General features: G+C 37.2%; 1 protein-coding gene across 1 annotated transcript; it reads left to right on the top strand.

Moving 5' to 3' along the window:
• Nucleotides 1–12,667: 12,667 nt before the first annotated feature.
• Nucleotides 12,668–13,387, top strand: LOC143565936 (uncharacterized). The gene has a single exon (XM_077052767.1). It carries the CDS (start codon nucleotides 12,668–12,670, stop codon nucleotides 13,385–13,387), a length of 720 nt encoding a protein of 239 aa, XP_076908882.1.
• Nucleotides 13,388–24,643: the final 11,256 nt, after the last annotated feature.

Below are 24,643 nucleotides of genomic sequence, written 5' to 3'. Positions count from 1 at the left end.
TCGTGTTCCGGGGCCTTAGAATGTTAGCAACTCAGACAATTACCATCTTAGTACATTTCCGTACGATTCCCGTACAATAAAATATATATAAATCCACGCAAATCCATGCGTTCAGTATGTACTTAAACATTTCAGTAAAAACATGCTTCCGCCCCGAGAAAATATTCGAAAACAGTTCAGAAAAAAGGGGCTCGTGAAACTCACCTTAGCACATGCAAGCAGGTAACAACAATCATTATCAATTAACACGTCCAATCTGTAATATGATCCCTACGATCGTTATTATACAAATATTATTTATATAATCTTTAACCGTAACAACCGGTACATCTGGGGACACTGTCCACCCTGTACTGTACCCATTCCGGGGGCAATGTTAACCCAGAAACACTTCTACAGACTCAGATTGTGATATGGTTTAGAGTTCTATGGTCACAATTACTATTAGTTTGTTTTTCACGTTTCAAAAATGAGTTTGGTCGCACACGACCCGAAAATAGTCGTTGACTGATGGTTTAAGTAAAGTTGTGAAATTTGAGCTCGGTTTAGACGCCCCTATTGGCCGCGGGACCCGTTTCCGTCTTTAGCGCACCGGAAACTGTTAAATCGGACAAAAATTACTCAAATCATCCGAATTATTTTCGGATGATTCATTTTTACTTGTTTAACTCTATTATATGAAAATAGTTCATTTTTAGGGTTTTTATACACCAGTCAGCTCGTTTAGACGAACTTTACCGGTTTACGCGTTTTAACTTTATAAGTTTGATACTTAGCACAAATAATTATCCGTTTAGTCTCGGATCTTGAAATTTTGCACAAATCACTTTTTGACAGTGGGAAATTTTATAAAAATATTTCCAGAAATAAATTTTATATTTAAAATTTATTTATCTATTTTTAAACACCATTTAAACACTAAATATGTCGTAAATACCAAACGACCTTAGAAAAATCCCAAATTTTTCCTGGATGTCCCCTGCCATCCACATAGTCCCCTGTAATTTTTCCAAAACCAAAATCTTCTTTTACATGCCATTTTCACTAAAACCGAGCTAGAAAACCCTAGAACTCGTTTAACCGAAAAGCATACTTAGACTTCTTCAACTGACCTCAAATTTTGTGTGTGACTTATAAATGATATAAAAAGCTTATCTGCAATTTTCCAGAAGTTTTCATGATATTTAACTATTTTTCACCATTTTTGGCCAAAACCGAGCATTAAATTCACCAAATATTCATCCTTTGTCCAAAAATTACCAAAAATTCACAGAACTCTTATTTTCATGTGTAGAATATCCCTGTAAAATTTCATGACCCAACTCTAAACCATCAACAATCTGTCCCAAAACACATACACCGAACATAACCGAATATACCTTTCGTTTTCCGCCACTACAAGCTACAAACTCGTCTTTCCGCCTTATCTACCACTACATACAGAGCCTACAATCAACATACCACAATACCAAGCAAGTTACACTCACGATCAAGCCTCTTACACTATAGTTTCGGTTATTGCTATAAAAACAAAGATTTAACCGTAAAAATCCGTTTTTGGTCCGTTTAACTCCTTTCTTGGACCAAGATCCCTTGTATAACCCGTATACATCACTTGATCATGCAAGAATCGGTTTTCATCTTTGAAACCTCATTTTCTTACAAACAAACTCAAGAAACGAAGATGAACACGTGAATAACTCGATCATTACCTTGTTTCTCTTGCTAGAACTCTCGGTTTTGGATCATGATCTTGAGAGAGTTGAAGATTGTTGGAGTGTTTGATGAGAAACAAAAGAAAATGAAGTGGGTTTGTGGAGGTGGTGTCCGATCGGCCTCTTGGAGGGGTGGGGTGGGACCCACCTCTTCATTTCTAGCCACAAGTTTGGATTCTCGAAATCCAGATAATGTTTTGGATAATCTGGTTCAGTTCGTTTTTCGGTTAAATGTCTAATTCGGCTTAAAACGAGGCTAAAACGGTCGTTTTTCGGCTTAAAAATGAAATTTATATAAACCGATTTAGGAACTTTAAAAACTTAAACCCTGACATTTATTAACTTAAAACATCATATTATTAATTATTGCGCATCTTTTTCGGCTTGATCGATCGTCTCTTGCTCGGTTTGGTATTAAAGGTTTCGTTTAACGTACCGACGTACATTAAATCGAAATTCTTTTTCTGTGCCGTACTTTACTTATCCCGAAGCATTAATGCTTCGTAAAATCACTACATATCATATATCTCGTCTATAATTGAACCCTAGATTCGTTCGGGTTTCAATAACTTACGTACAATCCATACAGTGAACCCTGTATTCTCGTATAATTACTATGGTAATTCATGTATCCGACATTAAATATGACGTAACTATTATCTACCGGTTAGGGTATACCGGGTTTCGTCGGAATCGTTACACATGCCAACTAAACATATGATGTTTAACCGATCCCATAAAGCTAGAAGTTGCAAAGGGTTGCAATCGTCAAACGTTGACTACCTTGTGAATTTGAATAGTAGGATAAAGGTCACCTAACTACTATTTGAATAAAACGTTGGGTTCTAGATTTTAATCATTAATTGTCTTGGAAACATTAAAGGGTATTAATGATTAAAATTTATTAATGATATCAAAAATACTAAAATTGAGCTTTGTTAAAATTCATAGATGGCCGAAAACAACAACCCACTGAACGCAATTATACCACCCGTCCAGAACCTATCACTAAGAACTATACTTGAAAAGGATCGTCTCAACTACAACAACTTCATGGATTGGTTTCGAAATTTGAGAATTGTTCTCAAGCAAGAAAAGAAATCCTATGTGTTGGACGACCTTATTCCGGATGAACCTAACGTTGACGATTTTGATGACTATAATGAATGGCTTAAGTACCAAGAGGACTCGGTGCAAGTTTCTTGCCACATGTTGGGAACTATGATTCCTGACCTTCAAAAAGATTTTGAGAATCATGGGGATACGACATGATCACCCAACTTAAGAAAATGTTCCTTACACAAGCTAGGGTGGAACGCTTTGAAACGGTTCGAGCACTTCATGCATTCCGTATGGAAGAAACCCAATCCGTCTCCTCCTATGTACTTAAAATGAAAAACCACATTGATCGTCTCGAACGGCTTAATTTTCCCGTCACAAAACAGTTGGCCACAGATTTGATCCTCAATGGCCTAACTAAAAGATTTGAGTCTTTTGTCATGAACTATAACATGAATGGATGGGACAAGAGAATTGGTGAACATCATGGAATGCTCAAACGGCTGAGACGGGAATGGGAAAGAAGGTGTCACCGGTTCTCATGATCAATGAAGGTGGCAATAAGAAAAGGCATCACCCGGAACCTAAAGCAAAAGTTGCCAAATGGAAGGGACCCGTCAATGTGAGGGGAAAGGGAAAGGGAAAAACTAAAGTGGACCCATCCAAACCGAAGGAGAAGAAGCTAAAGGTTAGCTCCGAGGACCCTTGTTTTGGTTGTGGTGAGATAGGACATTGGAAGAGGAACTGTCCAAACTATCTCAAAGAGTTGAAAGCAATGAGGAATGTGGGGCAAACCTCAGGTATAACTTTCATGATCCATATTTATCTTAATATTATTTCTAATAACACATGGGTATTGGATAACTGATGCGGAACTCATATTTGCAATTTGTTGCAGGGGTTCAAAAGAAATAAGGTTTTGAAGAAAGGAGATACAAATATCTACATGGGCAATGGATCACAAGTCGAAGTTGAAGCTCATAGAGATTTTGTTTTAAAACATCCAAATGGTTTGGAAGTTATTTTGAATAATGTTTTGTATGCTCCTAGTTTGACTAGGAACATTATATCCGTTTCATGTTTAAAACAATATGGTTATGATTTTAAATTTGTGGACAATGCTATTAATGTTTTTATGAATGATATATTTACTTTAATGCTTTACCTTATAATGGCGTTTATGAATTGGTTCATGATATCACATCTTTTAATAACTCGTTGTACCAATCGAACACCAAGAAACTCAAAATGGATGTTGATGCCTATAACGAATGGCTTAAGTACCAAGAGGACTCGGTGCAAGTTTCTTGCCTCATGTTGGGAACTATGATTCCTGAGCTTCAAAAAGATTTTGAGAATCATGGGGATACGACATGATCACCCAACTTAAGGAAATGTTCCTTACACAAGCTAGGGTGGAACGCTTTGAAACGGTTCGAGCACTTCATGCATTCCGTATGGAATAAACCCAGTCTGTCTCCTCCTATGTACTTAAAATGAAAAACCACATTGATCGTCTCAAACGGATTAATTTTCCCGTCTCAAAAGAGTTGGCCACATATTTGATCCTCAATGGCCTAACTAAAAGATTTGAGTCTTTTGTTATGAACTATAACATGAATGGATGGGACAAGAGCATTGGTGAACATCACAGAATGCTCAAACAGCTGAGACGGGAATGGGAAAGAAGGTTTCACCGGTTCTCATGATCAATGAAGGTGGCAATAAGAAAAGGAATCACCAGGAACCTAAAGCAAAAGTTGCCAAATAGAAGGGACCCGTCAATGTGAGGGGAAAGGGAAAGGGAAAAACTAAAGTGGACCCATCCAAACCGAAGGAGAAGAAGCTAAATGTTAGCTCCGAGGACCCTTGTTTTGGTTGTGGTGAGATAGGACATTGGAAGAGGAATTGTCCAAACTATCTCAAGGAGTTGAAAGCAATGAGGAATGCGGGGCAAACCTCAGGTACAACTTTCATGATCCATATTTATCTTAATATTATTTCTAATAACACATGGGTATTGGATAACTGATGTGGAACTCATATTTGCAATTTGTTGCAGGGGTTCAAAAGAAATAAGGTTTTGAAGAAAGGAGATACAAATATCTACATGGGAAATGGAGCACAAGTCGAAGTTGAAGCCCATGGAGATTTTGTTCTAAAACTTCCAAATGGTTTGGAAGTTATTTTGAATAATGTTTTGTACGCTCCTAGTTTGACTAGGAACATTATCTCCGTTTCATGTTTAAGACAATATGGTTATGATTTTAAATTTGTGGACAATGTTATTAATGTTTTTATGAATGATATCTTTTATTTTAATGCTTTAACTTATAATGGCATTTATGAATTGGTTCATGATATCACATATTTTAATAACTCGTTGTACCAATCAAACACCAAGAAACTCAAAATGGATTTGAGTAAAACATATCTTTGGCATTGTCGACTTGGTCACAAAAACAAGGGAAGCATACATACACTTCAAAATAATGGTCTTTTGGAATCAAATGAAGATGATTCTTTTGATAAATGGGAATCTTTCTTACAAGGTAAAATGACCAAGAAACCCTTTAGTGGAACTAACGAAAAGGAAAAAGACCTATTAGGTATCATACATTTTGATGTATGTGGTCCTTTTAGAACAATGACAAGAAATGGTGAAAGATACTTCATCACCTTCATCGACGATTATAGTCGCTATGGGTATGTTTACTTGCTAAGATTCAAAGATGAAGTCTTTGAAATGTTAAATGTCTTCCAAAATTAAGTACAAAATCAACTCAATAAAACCATTAAGGTATTTCGTTCGGATAGAGGAGGAGAATACCTCAATGATGTGTTTCAAGAACATCTTAGGAGTTGTGGGATCATCTCACAACTCACTCCACCCGGAACACCGCAACATAATGGTGTGTCCGAAAGGAAAAATCGAACTCTATTGGTATGGTTCGATCTATGATGGCTAGAAGCACATTGCCTCTATCATTTTGGGGTTTTTCTATGATCTCGGCCGCCCGTATTCTAAATATGGCCCCAACCAAGAAAGTGGATAAGACACCTTTTGAAATATGGCATGGAAGGGTTCCATCATTATCATATTTAAAGGTATGTGGTTGTGAGGCTTATGTTTAGCACAACACTCAAAACAAATTAGAGAGTCGGTCCCCTAAGTGTATCTTTGTAGGATATCCCAACGACTCTATGGGATATTATTTCTACAATCCAACCGAGAAAAAGGTATTTATTGCTCGAAAGGCCGAGTTCTTGGAAACTAAGTTCCTTATGGAAGGAACTAGTAGAACGCTGGAACTCGAGGAGGATCGAGAACCACAAGACGATACATGTTTGGTTGACACTAGCAATCAACAAGAGGTTGTTGAGAATGATCAAATGGTTGATCAAGACACACAAAACGGTCTCAAATCCAGTAGAACTAGTCATCCACCCAAAAGATATGGATTTTTCATGGATGGATGCTATGTGGTAGATTCGGATGAACCCACCACATACCGTGATGCAATATCACAATCCGATTGTGATAAATGGCCTGAAGCCATGAACGCTGAAATGCAATCCATGCATGACAATCAAGTATGGGATTTGGTTGTACCACCACCTAACTCCAAACCGGTTGGAACTAAGTGGGTTTTAAAGAAGAAAACCGATATGCATGGAAACTTGGATACTTATAAAGCAAAACTTGTAGCAAAAGGTTTCACTCAAACTCAAGGGGTTGATTATGATGAGACCTTCTCGCCTGTGGCAATGCTAAAGTCAACTAGGATATTGTTTGCCATAGACGCATACTATGACTATAAGATTTGGCAAATGGATGTCAAAACCTCTTTCCTAAATGGACATCTTGAAGAAGATGTCTATATGGTTCAGCCCGAAGGTTTTGTTGATCCACAACATCCTAACAACCATATGAAAGTTAAAGAAATCAATCTATGGATTGATGCAAGCATCTAGAAGCTGGAATCACCGTTCTAATGAAGAGATCAAGAAATTTGGATTCATCAAAAACGCTGATGAGGCTTGTGTGTATAAGAATGCTAGTGGGAGCATCATTACCTTTCTCGTATTGTATGTTGATGACATACTACTATTTGGAAATGACATTCCAACCATGGAAGGTGTAAAATATGGCTTGGAAGTTGTTTTTCCATCAAAGATCTTGGTTAAGCCGCCTATATTCTGGGAATAAAGATCTATAGAGATAGATCAAGGCGGTTGATAGGTTTGAACAAAAGTGCATACATTGATAAAATCTTGAAAAGGTTCAAGATGGAAAACTTTAAGAAAGGTCTAGTACCTATTCAAAGAGGAACGATATTGAGTACGTCTCAATGTCCAAGCTTAAAGGATGAGAAAGAAAGGATGAAAGGAATCCCATATGCGTCAGCTATAGGATCCATCATGTATGCAATGATATGCACGAGACTGGACGTGTCATGCGCTTTGATCATGACGAGTAGATACCAGCAGAATCCTGGAGATAGTCATTGGATGGCTATTAAGAGTATTTTGAAATACCTTAGACGGACTAAGGATATGTTTTTAATATACAGATCTGGTGAAAAAGAGCTTGTTGTTAAAGGTTACACATATGCTAGTTTCTGAGCAGATCGAGATGATTCTAGATCACAATCGGGATATGTTTTCGTTATGAATGGTGGGGCAGCCTCTTGGAAGAGCTAGAAACAAGATGTGGTTGTGTTGTCCACCACAGAATCTGAATACATTGCAGCCTCATTGGTAGCACAAGAAGCTGCGTGGTTAAAGAAGTTCATTGCCGACCTAGGGGTGGTCCGTACCATTCAGGACCCTCTAGAGATCTTATGTGATAACGAGGGTGCGATTGCTCAAATCAAATAACCTCGTGCACATCAAAAGATGAGGCACATTGAGCGGAGGTTCAACTACATAAGGGATGAAGTTAAGAAGGGAAAAATATGTATTTGCAAAGTTCACACTGATCAAAACATTGCGGATCCAATCACGAAGCTCCTTGAAAAGCCAAAGCATGAAGGTCACACTCTTGCCTTAGGACTTCGATATTCTAGTGATTGGATTTGATCTAATTTTGTATTTGGATATCGGAACAATTGTAGTTTTACTCATTAACATGATTATGGTTTATGATTATGACATTTTGAGTTATGTTCCATTTTAGCATGTTTAAATCCGTGAATAAGTTAATTATTCTAAATGTCCGTAGTCGGTCATATTTGTGGGAACAAGTATGAAAGTAAGACTATTATGAACTTAGATTGGTGGATATTCATAAGGTCTGAATATAGAGCAAGGATTGCTACCAAGGTTCATAGATATTTGTGGGGTACAAATATTGGATTGACCCGCTCTCAAATATTACTACATGGAATCTTTGTGATTGATCATAAGTAAAATTTGAGTAAAAGGTGAATATCATAATATCCTCCGACCTAAGATACATATTGGGTCTTGATTTTGACCAAATATTATACTTTGACTTAGTTCTTCACTGTTCTAAAACATGATAGTACATAAGACTAGGCTCGGGTGTAGTACAAGGTGATTGTGAGAGACGTATGTAGTCAACAAGGGATTTGTCCTTCTTATTCGTTGAAGTGAGATGTGTAAGGCCTGCTAAGTTAAACCAACAGGGAATGATCACTCTATGCCTCTGGATTTGACATGACATCTGTGACAAAGGGATAAATGATTAATTTACCTAAATCATTTCATGTAAGGGACTTGAAGGGGATAATGTTATTGAATGGCACTTAGGTAAATCATTTCAAGTAAGGGACTTGAAGGGGATAATGTTATTGAATGGCACTTCGTCATACGTATTAGGGGTAGTGAACCATAGTTAAGCGGTATTCACTATTTGCATAAATCTTCTATGTATCTTGTGCAAGTGGGAGATTGTAGGACTCGGTCTGCCCAAGACACATACAGTATTGATGTGGCTAGTGCGTTATGATCTAAGTCAGGTCATACCCAATAACAAGCTTGACGAACACCATAGATATTTGTTTAAATGATGTGATCATAGTAAAAAAATATCAACACTTGATTTTGGGAATTGGTTTCCTAAGAAATTGCACTTGAAAGGATAATAAGTTATATGGATATTTTATTTTAGAGAGATTAATTTTAATGTTATTTATTTGGTTAAGTACCATTTAAAAGAGTTATGTGTGTGCATGTTGCATCAGCTTTATAACATGTATATTATGTTGCATGTAACAAGTACAAGATGCATGTGATATTTTAACAAAATTAGAAATTCAAAACCCATGGTGGGACCCACATAAGGCCGGCAACTTTAGGCCTCACCCAACCAAAACACATGCAATTTTGTTTTGTTATTACATCTATCCAAGAACACAACTCTCTTCTCTCACTTAACTCTCTCTAAGCTTTCAACTTTACAAGAACTCCTTCTTCTTCTTTCTCTCAATTTTGGCCAAAAGAGGGCCAAGAAGGGAGGTCAAAATCCTAGTTACAAGGTGTTGATTAGTGGCTTGAAGGGTATGCAAGCTTGAGGTATTCGGTTTTGAAGGATTTCATTCAAAGATCATCATCTACCTTTATCTTACTTACTTTTAAAAGGTTGTAATAATAATAAACATTCTATGGTAGAAATGCTAATTTGCATGTTCTTGTTTTTGAGTTTTGATATCATGCATGTCCATTTTTGGGTCAGGGTTTGGGTTTTATCTTAAAATCGGTTTTAACATTAATAAACTAACAAGATTTAAAACTTTAATCCGCTGCGTTTTTACATATAATGGGTTATATGGACTTTGATAATCTTGTTAAAACCCAACACAAACAACCAAATCCTCGTCACCGTCGGGTAAAGCAAGGATTGAAGCTTGCGTGAGTCTTTTCTTTAATTCTTCAAAAGCTTCTTCTTGGAACTTTCCCCAACTGAATACTACAGACTTTCGAGTCATACCAGTCAATGGTGCAGCCATCTTGGAGAAACCTTTGATGAATCTCCTATAGTAGCCAGCTAACCCTAAGAAGCTTTGTATATCAATCGGATTCTGTGGAGTCTTCCAATTCGTTATCGCCTCAATCTTAGCTGGGTCCACGGTAATCCTTCTGGATTTATCACGTGACCTAGGAATTGCACTTCTCGTAACCAGAACGCGCATTTTGAAAACATAGCATACAACTTCTCTTTTTTCAGAGTCTCCAATACCTCTCTAAGTTGCTCGGCATGATCAGACTCACTCTTTGAATAAATCAATATATCATCAATGAAGACGATAATTGACTTATCCAACGTCGGCCGACACACCCTATTCATCATGTCCACAAATGATGCGGGAGCATTAGTTAGACCAAATGACATCACGAGGAACTCATAGTGTCCATACCACGTCCAAAACGATGTCTTAGGAATGCCTGCCTCTTTCACTTTCAGTTGATGATAGCCTGATCTGAGATTTATTCGGGAGAACCAACTTGAACCTTGCAATTCGTCAAACAGATCATCAATCCTTGGCAAGGATACCTATTCTTTACTGTAAGTTTGTTCAACGCGCGATAGTCTATGCACATTCTCATACTTCCATCCTTCTTCTTTACGAACAACACTGGTGTGCCCCACGAGGAAACACTTGGTCTAATAAAACCTTTGTCGAGGAGTTCTTGCAGTTGAGACATCGGTTCTTTCATTTCGGACGGTGCTAGTCTGTAAGGTACTTTCACGACGGGCTGGGCTCCAGGTACTACATCTATCTGGAATTCTATCTCTAGCTCCGGTGACAACCCCGGATGATCCTCTGGGAATAATTCCGGGTAGTCGCGCACGATAGGAACATCCTTCATTTCTTTCGTCTCGGCTGTAGCGTTGACAACATACGCCATGTAAGCACCGCACCCTCTCCTTAACAATCCTTCGGCTTTTATCATCGAAATTAAGCCCAGAACTTTCCTTATCACCATAAACCGTCACCGCACTACCATCCAAGGTCTTTAACCCTATTATCCTACTTATCATCGAAATGACATTAAACCCATAACTTTCTTTATCACCATAAACCGTCACCGCACTACCATCCAAGGTCTTTACACGTATCAATTAACTATCACTACCCATATCGTATTTCTAGTTTATTATAACCCTTGACGAACGGGGGTTCGGGGGGCAGCGCCCCTGGCAGCGGGGTTCTAAGGTTGGCAACCCCTAGCAGGATCCAAGGGGCAGAGCCCTTGGTTGGGGTTGAGCTGCCAGATCAACTTGGAAAAATTTTATTTCTATTAACTGTCTTAACACATTTTTCATTAGAATTCTAATTTATTATTTTATTTGCTAAGTCATAAACTTTGAGAGCTTCTTTGTAATTAATCCATTTTAATCTAACTCCAGGGACCTTTCTGTCATTCTTTCAAACTTTAGTTTGTTACCCAGTTCTTAACGAATGGGGTCCTTAACGAATGAACTCATTCTTTACTTCATAACGAACTGACTAACGAATCTGCCTTCATGAGGAATTGGACCTTATAACAAACTGATCTTCATAACGAATTTGGACTTATTCGGTTGGTCTGGTTATCAAATGAACCTTATAACGAATGGGGTTCATTTCTCACTTAACTAATGGCCTTAACGATGTAAAGCTTACTCGTTAGTTTTTCCTTAGCGAATTGACATAACGAATTGGGGTTAATTCGTCATTCCCCGCTAACGAACTAAGGCTCATTCGTTAGTCCCGCGCTAACGAATTAGGGTTATGTCAAAGAATGTCAGAAAAATTCTCTGACATGACATCCTCGTACCCGCCGCCTTTCCGGCGTCGTCACGGCCAGAAAACCGGATAGTGGCCGGAAAAGCGTATTTTTGCATCATTTTCACCGTTTTTCGTCCCGCTCGATCCAGATCTGAGCTAGGGTGACCCCTAAGCTCGTATTTTGATCGGTTTACACCCGATTCCACCCGGATCTCGCGACTTTAACAGTTTAAGGGTGTCGGCTAGTCGTTTCGCGACTAAATCTAGCGGGTTTGGGTTCATATAATATCATACTATCATTACCTCGGATTGATGCTCGGTTTTCCTCTTGGGTTCGGTTAAGGGGAAGACAGAAACTATAGAGAGAGCTTAAGTGTGTATTTTGGGTGGTGTATGGAATACGTGAAATGAATGAATTAATGGGAAATTATGGTTTATATATTATGGATCATAGGCTCAAGCCCATGGTCTTTTCATCTTTCCTTTTTAACCCAATTCCATAACTCATACCTTTTTAACCCAACACAAGCCCAACTCATAATAAGTCATATTTTATTTATTAACCGATGCCAGAAAACGGGATGTTACATGGTACCGCGACTGGTCACGCCCAGATATGCAAGAGTCGAAATGTATATTTGGGGTTTAGCCCCTGAGATCCGAGGGATGGTCACTTCATCCAAACCAACCACCATTCAATCAGCCCGAGAACTAGCAAAATCCCTTACTTACGATGCAGTCCGAATGGGAATCCTGAAGGACCCTGGGAAGAAAACTGTTACCACGGAGCCTGAACGAAAAGCAGCTACCGAGAACCAGAAACCCGGAGAATGGAAGTGGAATGGTAACTTAGGAGGCCAGTTCAAGAGAAACCAAGGTGCATGAAGAATGTTTGCTGCAAACAAAAGAGGATCTGGAGGAATCTTGGGACATGTGTCCCTTTGTAACAAATAAGGAAAATTCCATGGTGGTGAATGCTGGAAATGCAACCAATGCAACCGATTCGGCCATATGATTCGCGATTGCTACACTAAAATCGCGACGTCTACTTTGGGAAACCAAAATCCCGGATGTTTCGAATGTGGTGTCGTAGGGCATTTCAAAAGAGAATGCCCCAAACTCAAAAGTCAAAACGCTAGGGGCAAGGGATTCAAAATGAACGCGAAGAAATCCCGAAAAGACTCTTACGTGGTCACCGGTAGGTTTCTCGTTAATAATCACTACGCTTATGTACTATCTGATACCGGAGCCGACTTAAGCTTTGTTTCTAACCAATTTGAACCCCTGCTTGGTATTAAACCCAGTAAGTTAGACAACAGTTACTCAATTGAATTACCTAATGGAAAACTAATCGAGACTAGTGAAGTCGTTCACGAATGTAATATTCTATTAGAAAAACATAAGTTCCCAATCGATATTTTACCCGTAGGATTAGTAAGTTTTGACATAGTAGTAGGAATGGATTGGTTATCCAAGAATGGAGCCGAGATCGTATGTTCCAAAAATCTAGTTTGTTTACCAACCCCAACTAGTGAATGTTTGGCTATTCATGGAGATCGGAGTAACACAGAGTTGAAACTCTCTAGTATCACGAAAACCCGCAAAATTCTTAGAAAAAGGATGTCTGGATTTCCTCGTCAATGTGGTCGACAGAAGGCTAAGGATCGAAAAATAGACGATATTCCTTTAGTCCAAGAATTCCCAGAAGTTTTCACTAAAGATTTGCCTGGATTACCTCCTCAACTACAAGTCGAATTCAGAATCGATCTGGTTCAGGACGCAGCCCCGATAGCTCGATCTTCGTACAGATTAGCACCATCACAAGGGGAATCATGGAAGCCCTTTCTATCCTTATTTCTCAACTACAAGCCGTGAATGCTACTGCCACACTCGTTAACCCAAACCCAACTGCTTGCTCCTTCAAACAATTCACCAATCCTAACCCAACCGACTATGTTGGGGCCGAGGGCGCCACCACCCTCGTCCAATGGTTTGAGAAAATGGAGAGTGTGTTCCTCCATTGTGCGTGTCTGGAGGAAAAAAAAAAAGACGACCTACGCGTCAAGCGTCTTCAAAAAGAGTGCCCTCACTTGGTGGAATGGTGGGAAACGCTCACATGGGATGACCTTAAGAAACTTATGCTCAAGAATTTTTGCCCGAAACATGAACTCCAAAAGTTGGAAGAGGAATTTTGGACTTTGAAGCAAGAAGGTGGTGATAATACCACCTATAATGACCGTTTCCAAGAACAAAGCCTACTCATCGCACGTATGGTCCCCATGAGCGTTCCATTGACAAGTACATCTTGAGTTTGCCTTTGCAAATTCAAGATTCCGTACTGAGCCGTGACTCAAAAACCCTTCATGATGCTATTACCTTAGCCGATACTCTTACCGAGAACCACGTTAAGGTCAGGACCTTGACGAGGAAAAATTCCAAGAAACCCAACGATAAGCGCGCACTCGAGCCCAATAAAGAGTCCAAGACCGATTTCTCCAAGCCCGAATCCTTCAAACACAATAACCACAAATCATCCAATTACCGCAACAACAAAAGGAAACCAAACTCCCAAAACTATGTCCTAGCCCAATCACAAGCCCCTCCAAACAAGAAGCCCTACATCGGCCCACACCCGTAATGCAACACTTGCCAACGTCACCATCCAGCCCAATCCACGTGTTGGGTGTGCATCGATTGCAACCGATTCGGACACCATACCCAATATTGTCGAGAAGCACCTCGTGAGAAACCTTCCCTTTCGCTGTTCGCCCCAGTAAACCAAACCAACCGATCTATCCCTCGTGCTAGAGTCGTTAACCCTGTTAAGGCTTGCTACAATTGTGGCGACCCAAATCACCTCCGCAACGCATTTCCTCAACACACTCAAGTTCATCAAGCCTATGTTGCCCTGCAACCCTACTACACCTGTCAAGCCTATCAAGTCCAAGCTTACCAACCTCAAATACCCCAACTCATGGCTTATCCAACTCATCAAGCCCAACCCGTGGTCATGCAAGCCTACCAAGCTCCAACCTCTCAAGCTTCGACTTCTCATACCCAAGCACCCGAAGGAACTCATGAAAAGCTTTCACAATTAATACTCAACAAGCCGGAAACTCGAATGATGTGGTGAATGGTACTTTCTAGTCAATAAGCATCATACCTCGATATTAATTGATTTGGGAGCCAATAGGAGCTCTATTTCCTTTGATTTTGAATACATACTTGATGTGCCCCGTAGTAAATTATCTAAGCCTTTCACGATAGAGATAGCTAACGGTAGTTAGATCACTATTGACTCCGTCATTCGGAATTGCACGCTAACTCTCAATGGACAAAAGTTCTCAATCGAACTTATCTCTATGAAAATGGGTGGCTTCGACGTCATCGTTGGTATGGATTGGCTCTCTCTCCACCATGCCGAAATCCTATGTTTTGAGAAACTCATTCGAATCCCTATCGATGGGGGAATGATTCTAAACTTTCTGGTAGAAAGACCCTTCTCAAAGCTAAACATCATGGCGTGCTTTGAAGCCCAATGTTACTTACGTAAGAAGTATGTCGCCTTCTTAGCCCACGTCACCATAAAATCCGATGAAGAAAAGAAACTTTCTGACATTCCGATTGTCTACGACTTCCACAAAGTCTTTCCCGATAACGTTTTTGGACTCCCTCTCGTTCGTCAAGTGGAGTTCTGTATTAACCTCGTACCCAGAAAAACCCCATAGCCAAAGCACCTTACCATCTTGCACCTTCCAAAATGCAAGAACTCTCTAACCATATCTAAGAACACACAGACAAGGGTTTCATTCGCCCAAGTTAGTCTCCATGAGCGCACCGTCATTTTTTATAAGAAGAAAGATGGTAATCTTCATATGTGTATCGAGTACCTTGAGCTCAACAAGCTTATTATCAAGAAACGTTATCCCCTTCCACGTATTGATGATCTTTTGGATTAACTCCAAGGAGCCGCATGTTTCTATAAGATTGATCTCCGTTCGGGTTATCACCAACTCTGTGAACTCGAAAATGACATACCCAAGACTGCCTTTGTACTCATTATGGCCTCTTTGAGTTCCGAGTTATGCCTTTTGGGTTGACTAATGCTCCCGTTGTTTTCATGTACCTTATGAGTCTTCTTTTTAAACCTTACCTAGACAAGTTCGTGATTGTTTTCATTGACGATATCTTGATATATTCTGAATCCAAGACTGAGCACAAAGACCATTTCCGCGCATTCTCGACTTTTATTAAAGGAACAACTTTATCCTAAGTTCTCTGAATGCGAATTTTGGCTAAAGCAAGTTCATTTTTTGGCCACATCATCAATGAAAAGGGTATTAACGTCTATCCCGCTAAAATTGAGGCCCTTAAAAATTGGATGACCCCGTCCTCTCCAACGGAGCTTCGTTCTTTTCTTTGTTTAGCTGGGTATTATAGCCGTTTTATCCACAAATTTTCGAAGATTGCTTCACCCCTTACCGCACTAACCCACAAAGGGAAAGTTTATGAATGGGGTTCTGATCAAGAGTAAGCGTTTCAAACTCTTAAGAACATGCTTTGCAATTCTCCAATCCTTTCTCTTCCAGATGGAAACGGTGATTTTGTGACGCTTCCATTCAAGGTCTTGGTTGTGTTCTTATGCAAAGAGACAAGGTCATTTCTTACGCTTCGCGTCAACTCAAGGTTCACGAAAAAAATTACACGATGCACGATCTCGAACTTGGTGCGGTTGTGCTTGCCTTGAAAATTTGGAGACACTACCTTTACAACATGAAATGTATGGTCTTCACTGATCATAAAAGTTTACAACACATTTACTACCAAAAGAACCTCAATATGAGACAAAGACGATGGGCTGAATTGTTAAGAGATTACGATTGCGAAATTTGCTACACCCCTGGAAAGCGAACGTCGTGGCCGATGCTCTTAGCTGTAAGAGTCATATTAAATCTTTCTTGCTCTATTATGTTACCATCCAATATGACCTCCAATACCACATCATCAACGCACAACACATCTCCGTCACCAAGGGTAACCTACACAACGAGATGTCGTGTGGCAACGGAATCCAACTTGAAACCAAACGTAATGGCTTACTCTATTATTTGGATCGTTTATGGATTCCCGATAGTGATGGTCTTCGAATGTTCATCCTTGATGAAGCTCATAAGTCATGATACTCTATTCGTCCCGGTGCGGATAAAATGTTTGTCGATCTCCGTTCAATATTTTGGTGGCCCGGAATGAAGAAATATATCGTGGTGTATGTATCTAAATGCCTCACTTGTTCTAAGGCCAAACGTAGTGGGCGAGAGTTGGGGGCGAATTGGGGCGACAAAGGGCTAGAACACCGCCCCCGGGGGAGATATTTGGGCGAAAAGGGGCGGGGGCGGGGTTAGTTTGTCGCCGGGTGGAGAAAAAATTATTATTATTATATTCATATGACCATTGTAAAACGGTCAAATATTTTTAAAAAAAAAAATAATTTAAACTATTTATATATATATACATACACCTTCTTCTCCATTTCATACACATTTCATACCCAAATTCTTCAAAAAATTTAGCAAAATGAATCCTACAAACAACCCGAACCAACCGACACTTGTGGAACTCGCCGCTACCATGAGAGAAATCGTCAAAAAACAAAAAAAAAGTGTGTCGAGGAACTCAACGAGGCCATGAGAGAAACCGACGAACAACACGAAAAGATTGCCCAAATGTTGGAATTGCGGGAAATGAGTGAAGAATACAAAACCCTCAAAGCGGCCGTGTTACACGAAGAGGCCGCATTATTGCAACGACAACTAATGGAAAAAATGCGCGAATATTATGGATATTAGTATTTTATTTAGTTATGTTTTTTAATATTTTTAGTTATGTATTTTTTTTAATTTTAATGCATTATTAGTTATGTTTTTTAATTTTTTTTGTATTTCTTTTTAATTTTAATGCATTTTTATTTAATTATTTAAATAAATTGGTTTTTATTTGTTTAGTTTATTATAAAAAGAAAATAATAAAAAAAGAAACTGTGGGCCCAACTTATAGACCCTACACTATTACACCCCAAAAACAAATTTCCACTCCTTGCTGACTAGGTGTCATGTGTCACAATTCGCCCCCAATTATAGCCCCTCCACTACACATGGCCTAAGGTAAAATCCTAGCTTCAAAAGCAATTTGGTTTGATCGAGAAAGCTCCAAACCCCGTTTGGAAATGGGAAGGTATAGCCTTGGATTTCGTTACCAAACTCCCCACTACTCAAGGTCGCAATGATAGTATTTGGGTGATTGTTGATCGTTTGACCAAGTTGGCTCACTTCATAACATTCCGATCAAAGTCCTCCGTAAGCGAATTAGCTCCACTCTATGTCAAAAACATCGATTGCCTCCATGGAACACCTTTAACAATTATCTCTGATCGTGATGGTTGGTTTACCTAACTCAGTTTTGGATTGTTGCAAACCACTTTGGGTACCCGTATTGATCTAAGCACCGCTTATCACCCGCAAACCGATGGTCTGTCGGATCAAACAATTTAAACTCTCGAAGATATGCTCCGCTCTTACTTGATTTTGGTGGAAATTGGGATATTCACTTACCACTTGCAGAGTTTTCCTACAATAATAGTTTTCACACTAGTATTGGCATGGCACCTTTTGAAGCTCTCTATGGCCGAAAATGTGGTTCCCCGATTTTTTGGAACGAGGTTGGTGAATCGGAAGTCACTGAACCGAGCTTTTTCAAGAAACTTCCTATCGGATCGCTCGTATTCGTAAAAATATTCTTGCCACTCATAGCTGTCAAAAGATCTACGCTGATAAGCGTCGTAAACCTCTCGATTCAATGTTGGTGATCGATTTCTCCTTAAATTATCTCCTTGGAAAGGGGTAGTTCGTTTTGGTAAATGGAATAAACTATCTCCCCGTTTTGTTGGTCCATTTGATATCATTGAAAGGGTTGGTAGAGTTGCTTGTCTCGATCTACCCAATGAGCTCTCAAATGTTCATTCAACAATTCAGGTTTCCAATCTCAAGAAGTGTTTCGCTGAGGGGAATCTCCGATACCTCTTGACGAAGTCTGAATTGATGAATCTATGCGCCCTATTGAGAAATATGATTAAATCGTGGATCATATGGACAAAGAAACCAAGTGTATCCGTATTCCGCTCGTCAAAGTTTGTTGGGAATCTAAACGTTGTCCCGAGTTCACTTGGTTGCGTGAAGACCAAATGATGACCAAGTACCCGCACCTTTTCTTTACGGCTTAATCTCTAATTTCGGGACGAAATTCCCAAAAGTAGGGAATGCTGTAACATTTCAGTTATTCGTTTTCTTATTTTATAACCGTAACCGACTCGGTTCGTATTTGGGTAACATTTATTTATAAAATCTCCCACTCATTTAGTATAATTATTTTCTCTTATATGTTTAATTATTGTTAAAACTATGAGATATAGGCAAAATCAACCCCTAACAAACAAATTATCCCCTTATGCACCCAATCCCAAATTACAAGAACCAACTAGCAATAGTAACCCAAAACTTCCTTTCCCTCCTTCTCCAATTGTCATCGACAACAGATACCCCCCACATCTTTCTTGAACCTTACTTATCGGCAAAATCAATGGAATCGACCTTACCAAATCGTTTAGTTACCTTAAACATGTCACACCGACACTCTAATTGTGGTAAAACATCACGTATGACAACTAATTGATGTCACACCCCAACCTACGGCGAAAAAGCAGGGGCGAAATGATTGCTCACAGCTTTTCAAAGGTTACTATCATGCAACATTATTTAAATGACAATATCTACTTAATTTATTTAAATGAAACAATTACAATTAAGTACATAAAGTATAAAGAAACTGTAACAATGATTAATTAAGTTTGTATCCTAAAAGGCATCTCTACGTGATCTTCATCTTGCTAAACATCCAAGCTGGTAACCTGCAAATGCGTATAAAATATATTTTTGTCAACAACACATGTTGAGTGAGTAAAACACCAGTTTGAGACACAACAGTAATAATATATAGTAAATAAAGAATGATACAAACTGTTCCTGTGAGATAAGTAGTTAAACCATAGCACATACACAAACAATCAACCATAAAGAAAGGGCTAAACCATTGCCATGCGAATGGGCATTGGTTACCAAAAATGAGGTGTCGGTGAAATCATTGTGAATGTGTCGGACGCCGGCCACTACGACGGTCGTATGATCATACTAGACTGAGAATATGTTGGACCTCTCCGAATGCGGTTCAATTAAAGCAAGTAAGCAAATAGCAAGTTAGGCATAAACTGATATACACACAAGGATTAAACAGTTGCGATTTTGAATACTAGATAATAGATAAATATGATACGATACGCATATGTCCCCAGAAAGATTAAAAATAAGTAAAGAGGGGAGTGATTACTCACCTGATCGGATGAACGAAAGAAACAAGTGATGATGTGCGAGAGATGAATCCTTCGGGATATACCGTCAAGGATTCCTAGTTAAATAATATTAGTATGAATATAATTAATAATGAGACAACGCGTATAATGAATTAAAGTGTCGAAGTGATTTGAGTTATGATTGAGATTAAGATGTTTATTAATTGATCGATTAATCTCTACGCTTGTTATTAACAGTCTCATTAATTATAAATTCCCCAATAATTACCCATGATATAGTATTAAATACTTAAATAATTTAGATAATTAAGATATAAGATATGGTTGAAATAACAAAATCTAAATAGATAAATGATTAAATAAATATTTTAATTAAATATAATTTAAGATAATAATAATAATAACAATAATAATAATAATAATGATGATGATGATGATGATGATATTTAAATAAATAAATAAAATAGTTATCATAAGTTGTAGAAAGATATAAATATTTTGTCTTAAATCTTTTAAGGAAAATCTGTTTAGTACGTTTAGTTTATATAAAATAAATATAAGTTTATAAAGACGCTCAATGACAAGAATCCCAAATGATGATGTCGGGTTTAAATAAGTTAAAGTCTATTATTAATATATACTTATAATTATTTGAGTAAATAAAATACTAATGTATAAATAAATAGATAATCGTAATAATAATGTGTTATTAATTAAATAAAATATGAAGTAGAATATAAATAAATATTTCGCTTGAATCTTTAAAAAATCTATTTAATATGTTCTTTATAAATACAATCCATATATTTATATAAAAAAATATGAGCAAAATTTATAAAAACATTCAATGACGAGAAACATAAATATTGGCGTCGGGTTCTTATAAAATAATGTTTACTTATTATAAATAGATACTTAAAATACATATTTACAAATACTTGTAACGGGATTGGTTGACAGAAAACATAAGCTTATGGATGAGGGTCTAATAAAATAACATTTATTTTATATTTATTATTAATTATAATATATCCATAATTCATTAAAATAAACTTTAAACAATAAAAAGAAATAAAAGAACTAAACCGCGTCCAAGGGGGCTCGAACCCGCGCCCCTGGCCGGTTCAAAGGTTTAACCCACACACCAAACAACCAAGTGAGCTAAGCTAGAAGATGTTTATAGACTGAAAATCAAACAATATAAACATAAACCCAGAATTTCCTAATTGATCAAGAACCCTAGATCTTCAATCCGATTAACCAGTTGTGTTTGTTAAATTATCATTAGGGTTATTGATCAATGATCTACAACGACAAGAATCCGTAAACTAATTACCTTAAACCACACTGAATCGATGTCGCATGACGGGTTAGGGATGTCGGCCAGAAAACGAACGGGGCTCGATAAGACGGTTGATGTAAATACAATTAACATTAGGGACGTACAAACGACCAGAAAAATGTATTCAAATTACCATATTATTGCCGAATTGAGGGTGATTGATGATGAACCCAGATGCGACGGCTGCGACTCAAGAACACCATGTTTAGGGTTGCGTTGATAGCAATTAAGTTAGGGTTATGAGTCGGATGGTTATATGTATGCTATATCTCGTTTTAATTGGATTATAACGAAGTATACAAGCCCAATTGGTATTAGATTGGACTAGTTTTAGGTTTCTCAACGTTTTAACTAGATCGATTCCAAATATAGTACTATGATTGTGGTCCATGAAAGTTTAAACGAGTCGCGGTTTAGACATGAATACAAGTTAATGAATTAGGGTTGGGTTAAGAAGATAAAAAATGATATTTTATTGAATATTATATTTATTAATTAAAAGTACCCGAAAACATAAACGGTTTGGGTATTAGGTTTGAATAGATGGAACAAAAAATCGAGATGTTACAGTATCCCCTACTTTTGGGAATTTCGTCCCGAAATTAGAGAATACCAAAACAAATTTAGTTTTTGGATAGAATAAAGTTTAAGGAAAGGAAAAAAATTCTAAATAAAATTTAAAATTTAACATAACATGGAAACTTTGAATAGTCAAAACAACACTCCAAATGAAAATCTGATAAGGGCACTTATATATAGGATGTACCAGCGGCGTATCCACCATGTCCTTATCATCTCTACATTTGTACTGTTATCCCATACTACTTTCGATTCTATATTACGACACACAATTGCTCGCATTATGATTTCCATGCGAGGACTTCGATAATTATGTAGGCCTCCATAATTACTTAGGTCGTCGGATGGTCCACATAATTCATCCCATCATGGGGTTTATAAAATATTTGAAAGACATGATTTGGTGAGAAAAGTTATTAATTTATTATAAATATGAGAAAAGTGTTAACATATTATAAGACCACTAGGAGTTGATTTATTATAAGTGTATAATCAGAAGGTTTTATAAAATATTTCTAATAACGCAATTTAGGTGAACTTTCAAGTTTGATTAATGAAATTAGTGAAAAAATTTAAAGTAACTTACAAGTTAAGAGGAATGGAAACATTGAAGTTGAGATATATGATGCGTCGACAAGATCAATTGTGAAGAGAGCGGGGATACAAGCCAATTAACAAATTTACGTAAACTTACCAAAAATTCTATGATTGCAAGGATGACATCAACAAAAGTTTGTGAAGGAATTAATTGATAATTGTAGACGAATAATAACCTGTGAAAATTTTAAATATTGCAACATTCGAGGTAGAATTCATAAGACTGTGAGTACAAATTTGAACAAGGTTAAACGAAGACTTTGAGGGATTTAGTTTTGTTAATGAGAAAATCTTGAAATATAAAGAAGACTTTATACAACATTTAAATATCTCAATTGTGTATTTAAGATGAGGTAAATTAAATTATTAAAGTACTGGTGGTAGTAATTTGAGGATGCAAAAATATTAATGCAACAATTTATGTATACAAATTGTCAATAAATGAAATGAGTGGTCACGGAAATTAAATGAAAAATTCCTTTTAATAAAGAAAATTTAATTAAATATTGAGAGAGAAAAGTTCCATGATGGAGATAATTTTGGTTAAATGATGAAGAATTCAATTTATAATAAAACTACAACGGTTATATTTCAACGACGAAAATTTATAAGATGAAAGATAAATTGTGTAACATGATATCAATAAATATATGATGTACCAGAAATATTAATAATCGAGGTTGAGGGTAGAATTTGGCACACTTTCAATAATTTGAGAAATAAGAAAGTAAATGAGAAAAGACAATTTAAATAATATGATCGACTAATAACTGATTGTCGAAATTTTGTCTTTTAAAATTGAAGATTTGTTTCAGTTTATGAGAATCTAAATATTTTGATTAACTGACGTAATGTCAACGAATCAACTCCTAAGATTTTTTTTTTTATTAAATAAAAACCAGGCAGGTAGATAAGTACGACAACCAACGATATTGATCTTTGGAAAGATAGAAAAAAAAATTATTGTATGCGAAAAAAAGATACTTAAAATGATGGATTTTTCCAGGTTGGGTTTGTTCCAAAATAACTAATTTAGACAAATAATCATTTAAGGTATAATTGAATACAAAATACGTTTAGAAGAAAATGATGAAGACGATAAAAATCTTCTGTGTGAAAACTTAACTACGATTGGTTTGATTCAAAACACCTTTGTTAATTGAGTTTATGAAAGCTTAAATAATTGAGGTTGAGGCACCTCGAATAGGTTTGGGAAAACGATGTTTGACTAAGGTAGGCTTGATGAAATTAAGTCTTGTGGGTCTAAAATCTAATAAGTGAGAACAACCTTGTTACATGAAGAAAGCTGAGAGGCATAGAGTTGGTAGGTTTAAGCTAAAGGAGCATGGGTAGTATGGTAAGGTGTAGCAGGTGTAATAAGCTAAGTCGACGGCATAGACCGTTGTGGGATGTCTTGTGTCGTAGGCAGTGTACGGCAAGTGTTAACGGGATAACCATAACAGTTATAGTGAGTGTAAGAATGACACAAGGATAGAGTCGGATGACGAAAGTCATAAATAAGACGTAACGAGCGTATTTCGGTGTAAGGTTTCTTGTTTGGGACACTATGATTTCCTTGAGATTAATTGTTGATTGGATTAACAACATGAAGTTGATGTTTAGACTTGCGTTTGTTATTGTTGTGGTTATGAGAATGAGTAGTGGTAAATAAATTGAATTTATTAGCACAAAAGTTAATGAACAAGATTGATTTGATTGCATTTATGTTTTGGAAATTGAGTTGATATTTTAGAGATCGCAAGAGCTATCTCCTTGACTAACATGTGGCCATGAGGCGGCTACAGAAAATAAATGATTGATGAGGTTTAATGTTGAGAAAACATTCTAGGATTAATAAAGATGTGATTTAATGAGAAGATTAGATAGTTGTGTAGATTTCATATGGGTTACTGTGTAAAACGAACTTAGATATGTTATGCTGATGCTTATTTATAACATAAGGATAAGTTAGAATCTAAATTGATAATTGATGAGTTGATTTGATGAGAGAAAAAGTTTTATCAATGTTTGATATGTTTTTAACAAATTAGAATTTGAGGTTGAATGCTCGAAATATGCTTAATGGTTAATGTATATGATATCAGGCGTATTAAATTGTGCTATATTATTTAAATCGCTTGAGGTATTGATATTACAATAACGTGATAAGATGAATAGGTGAAAACCAATTTTA

This window comes from Bidens hawaiensis, unplaced genomic scaffold (genome assembly GCF_021521415.1).
Source record: "Bidens hawaiensis isolate Kalapana, Puna unplaced genomic scaffold, B.hawaiensis_p1.1 tig00022662_1, whole genome shotgun sequence".
Classification (NCBI taxonomy): Eukaryota; Viridiplantae; Streptophyta; class Magnoliopsida; order Asterales; family Asteraceae; genus Bidens; species Bidens hawaiensis.
This window is presented reverse-complemented; position numbering and strand designations above follow the sequence as displayed.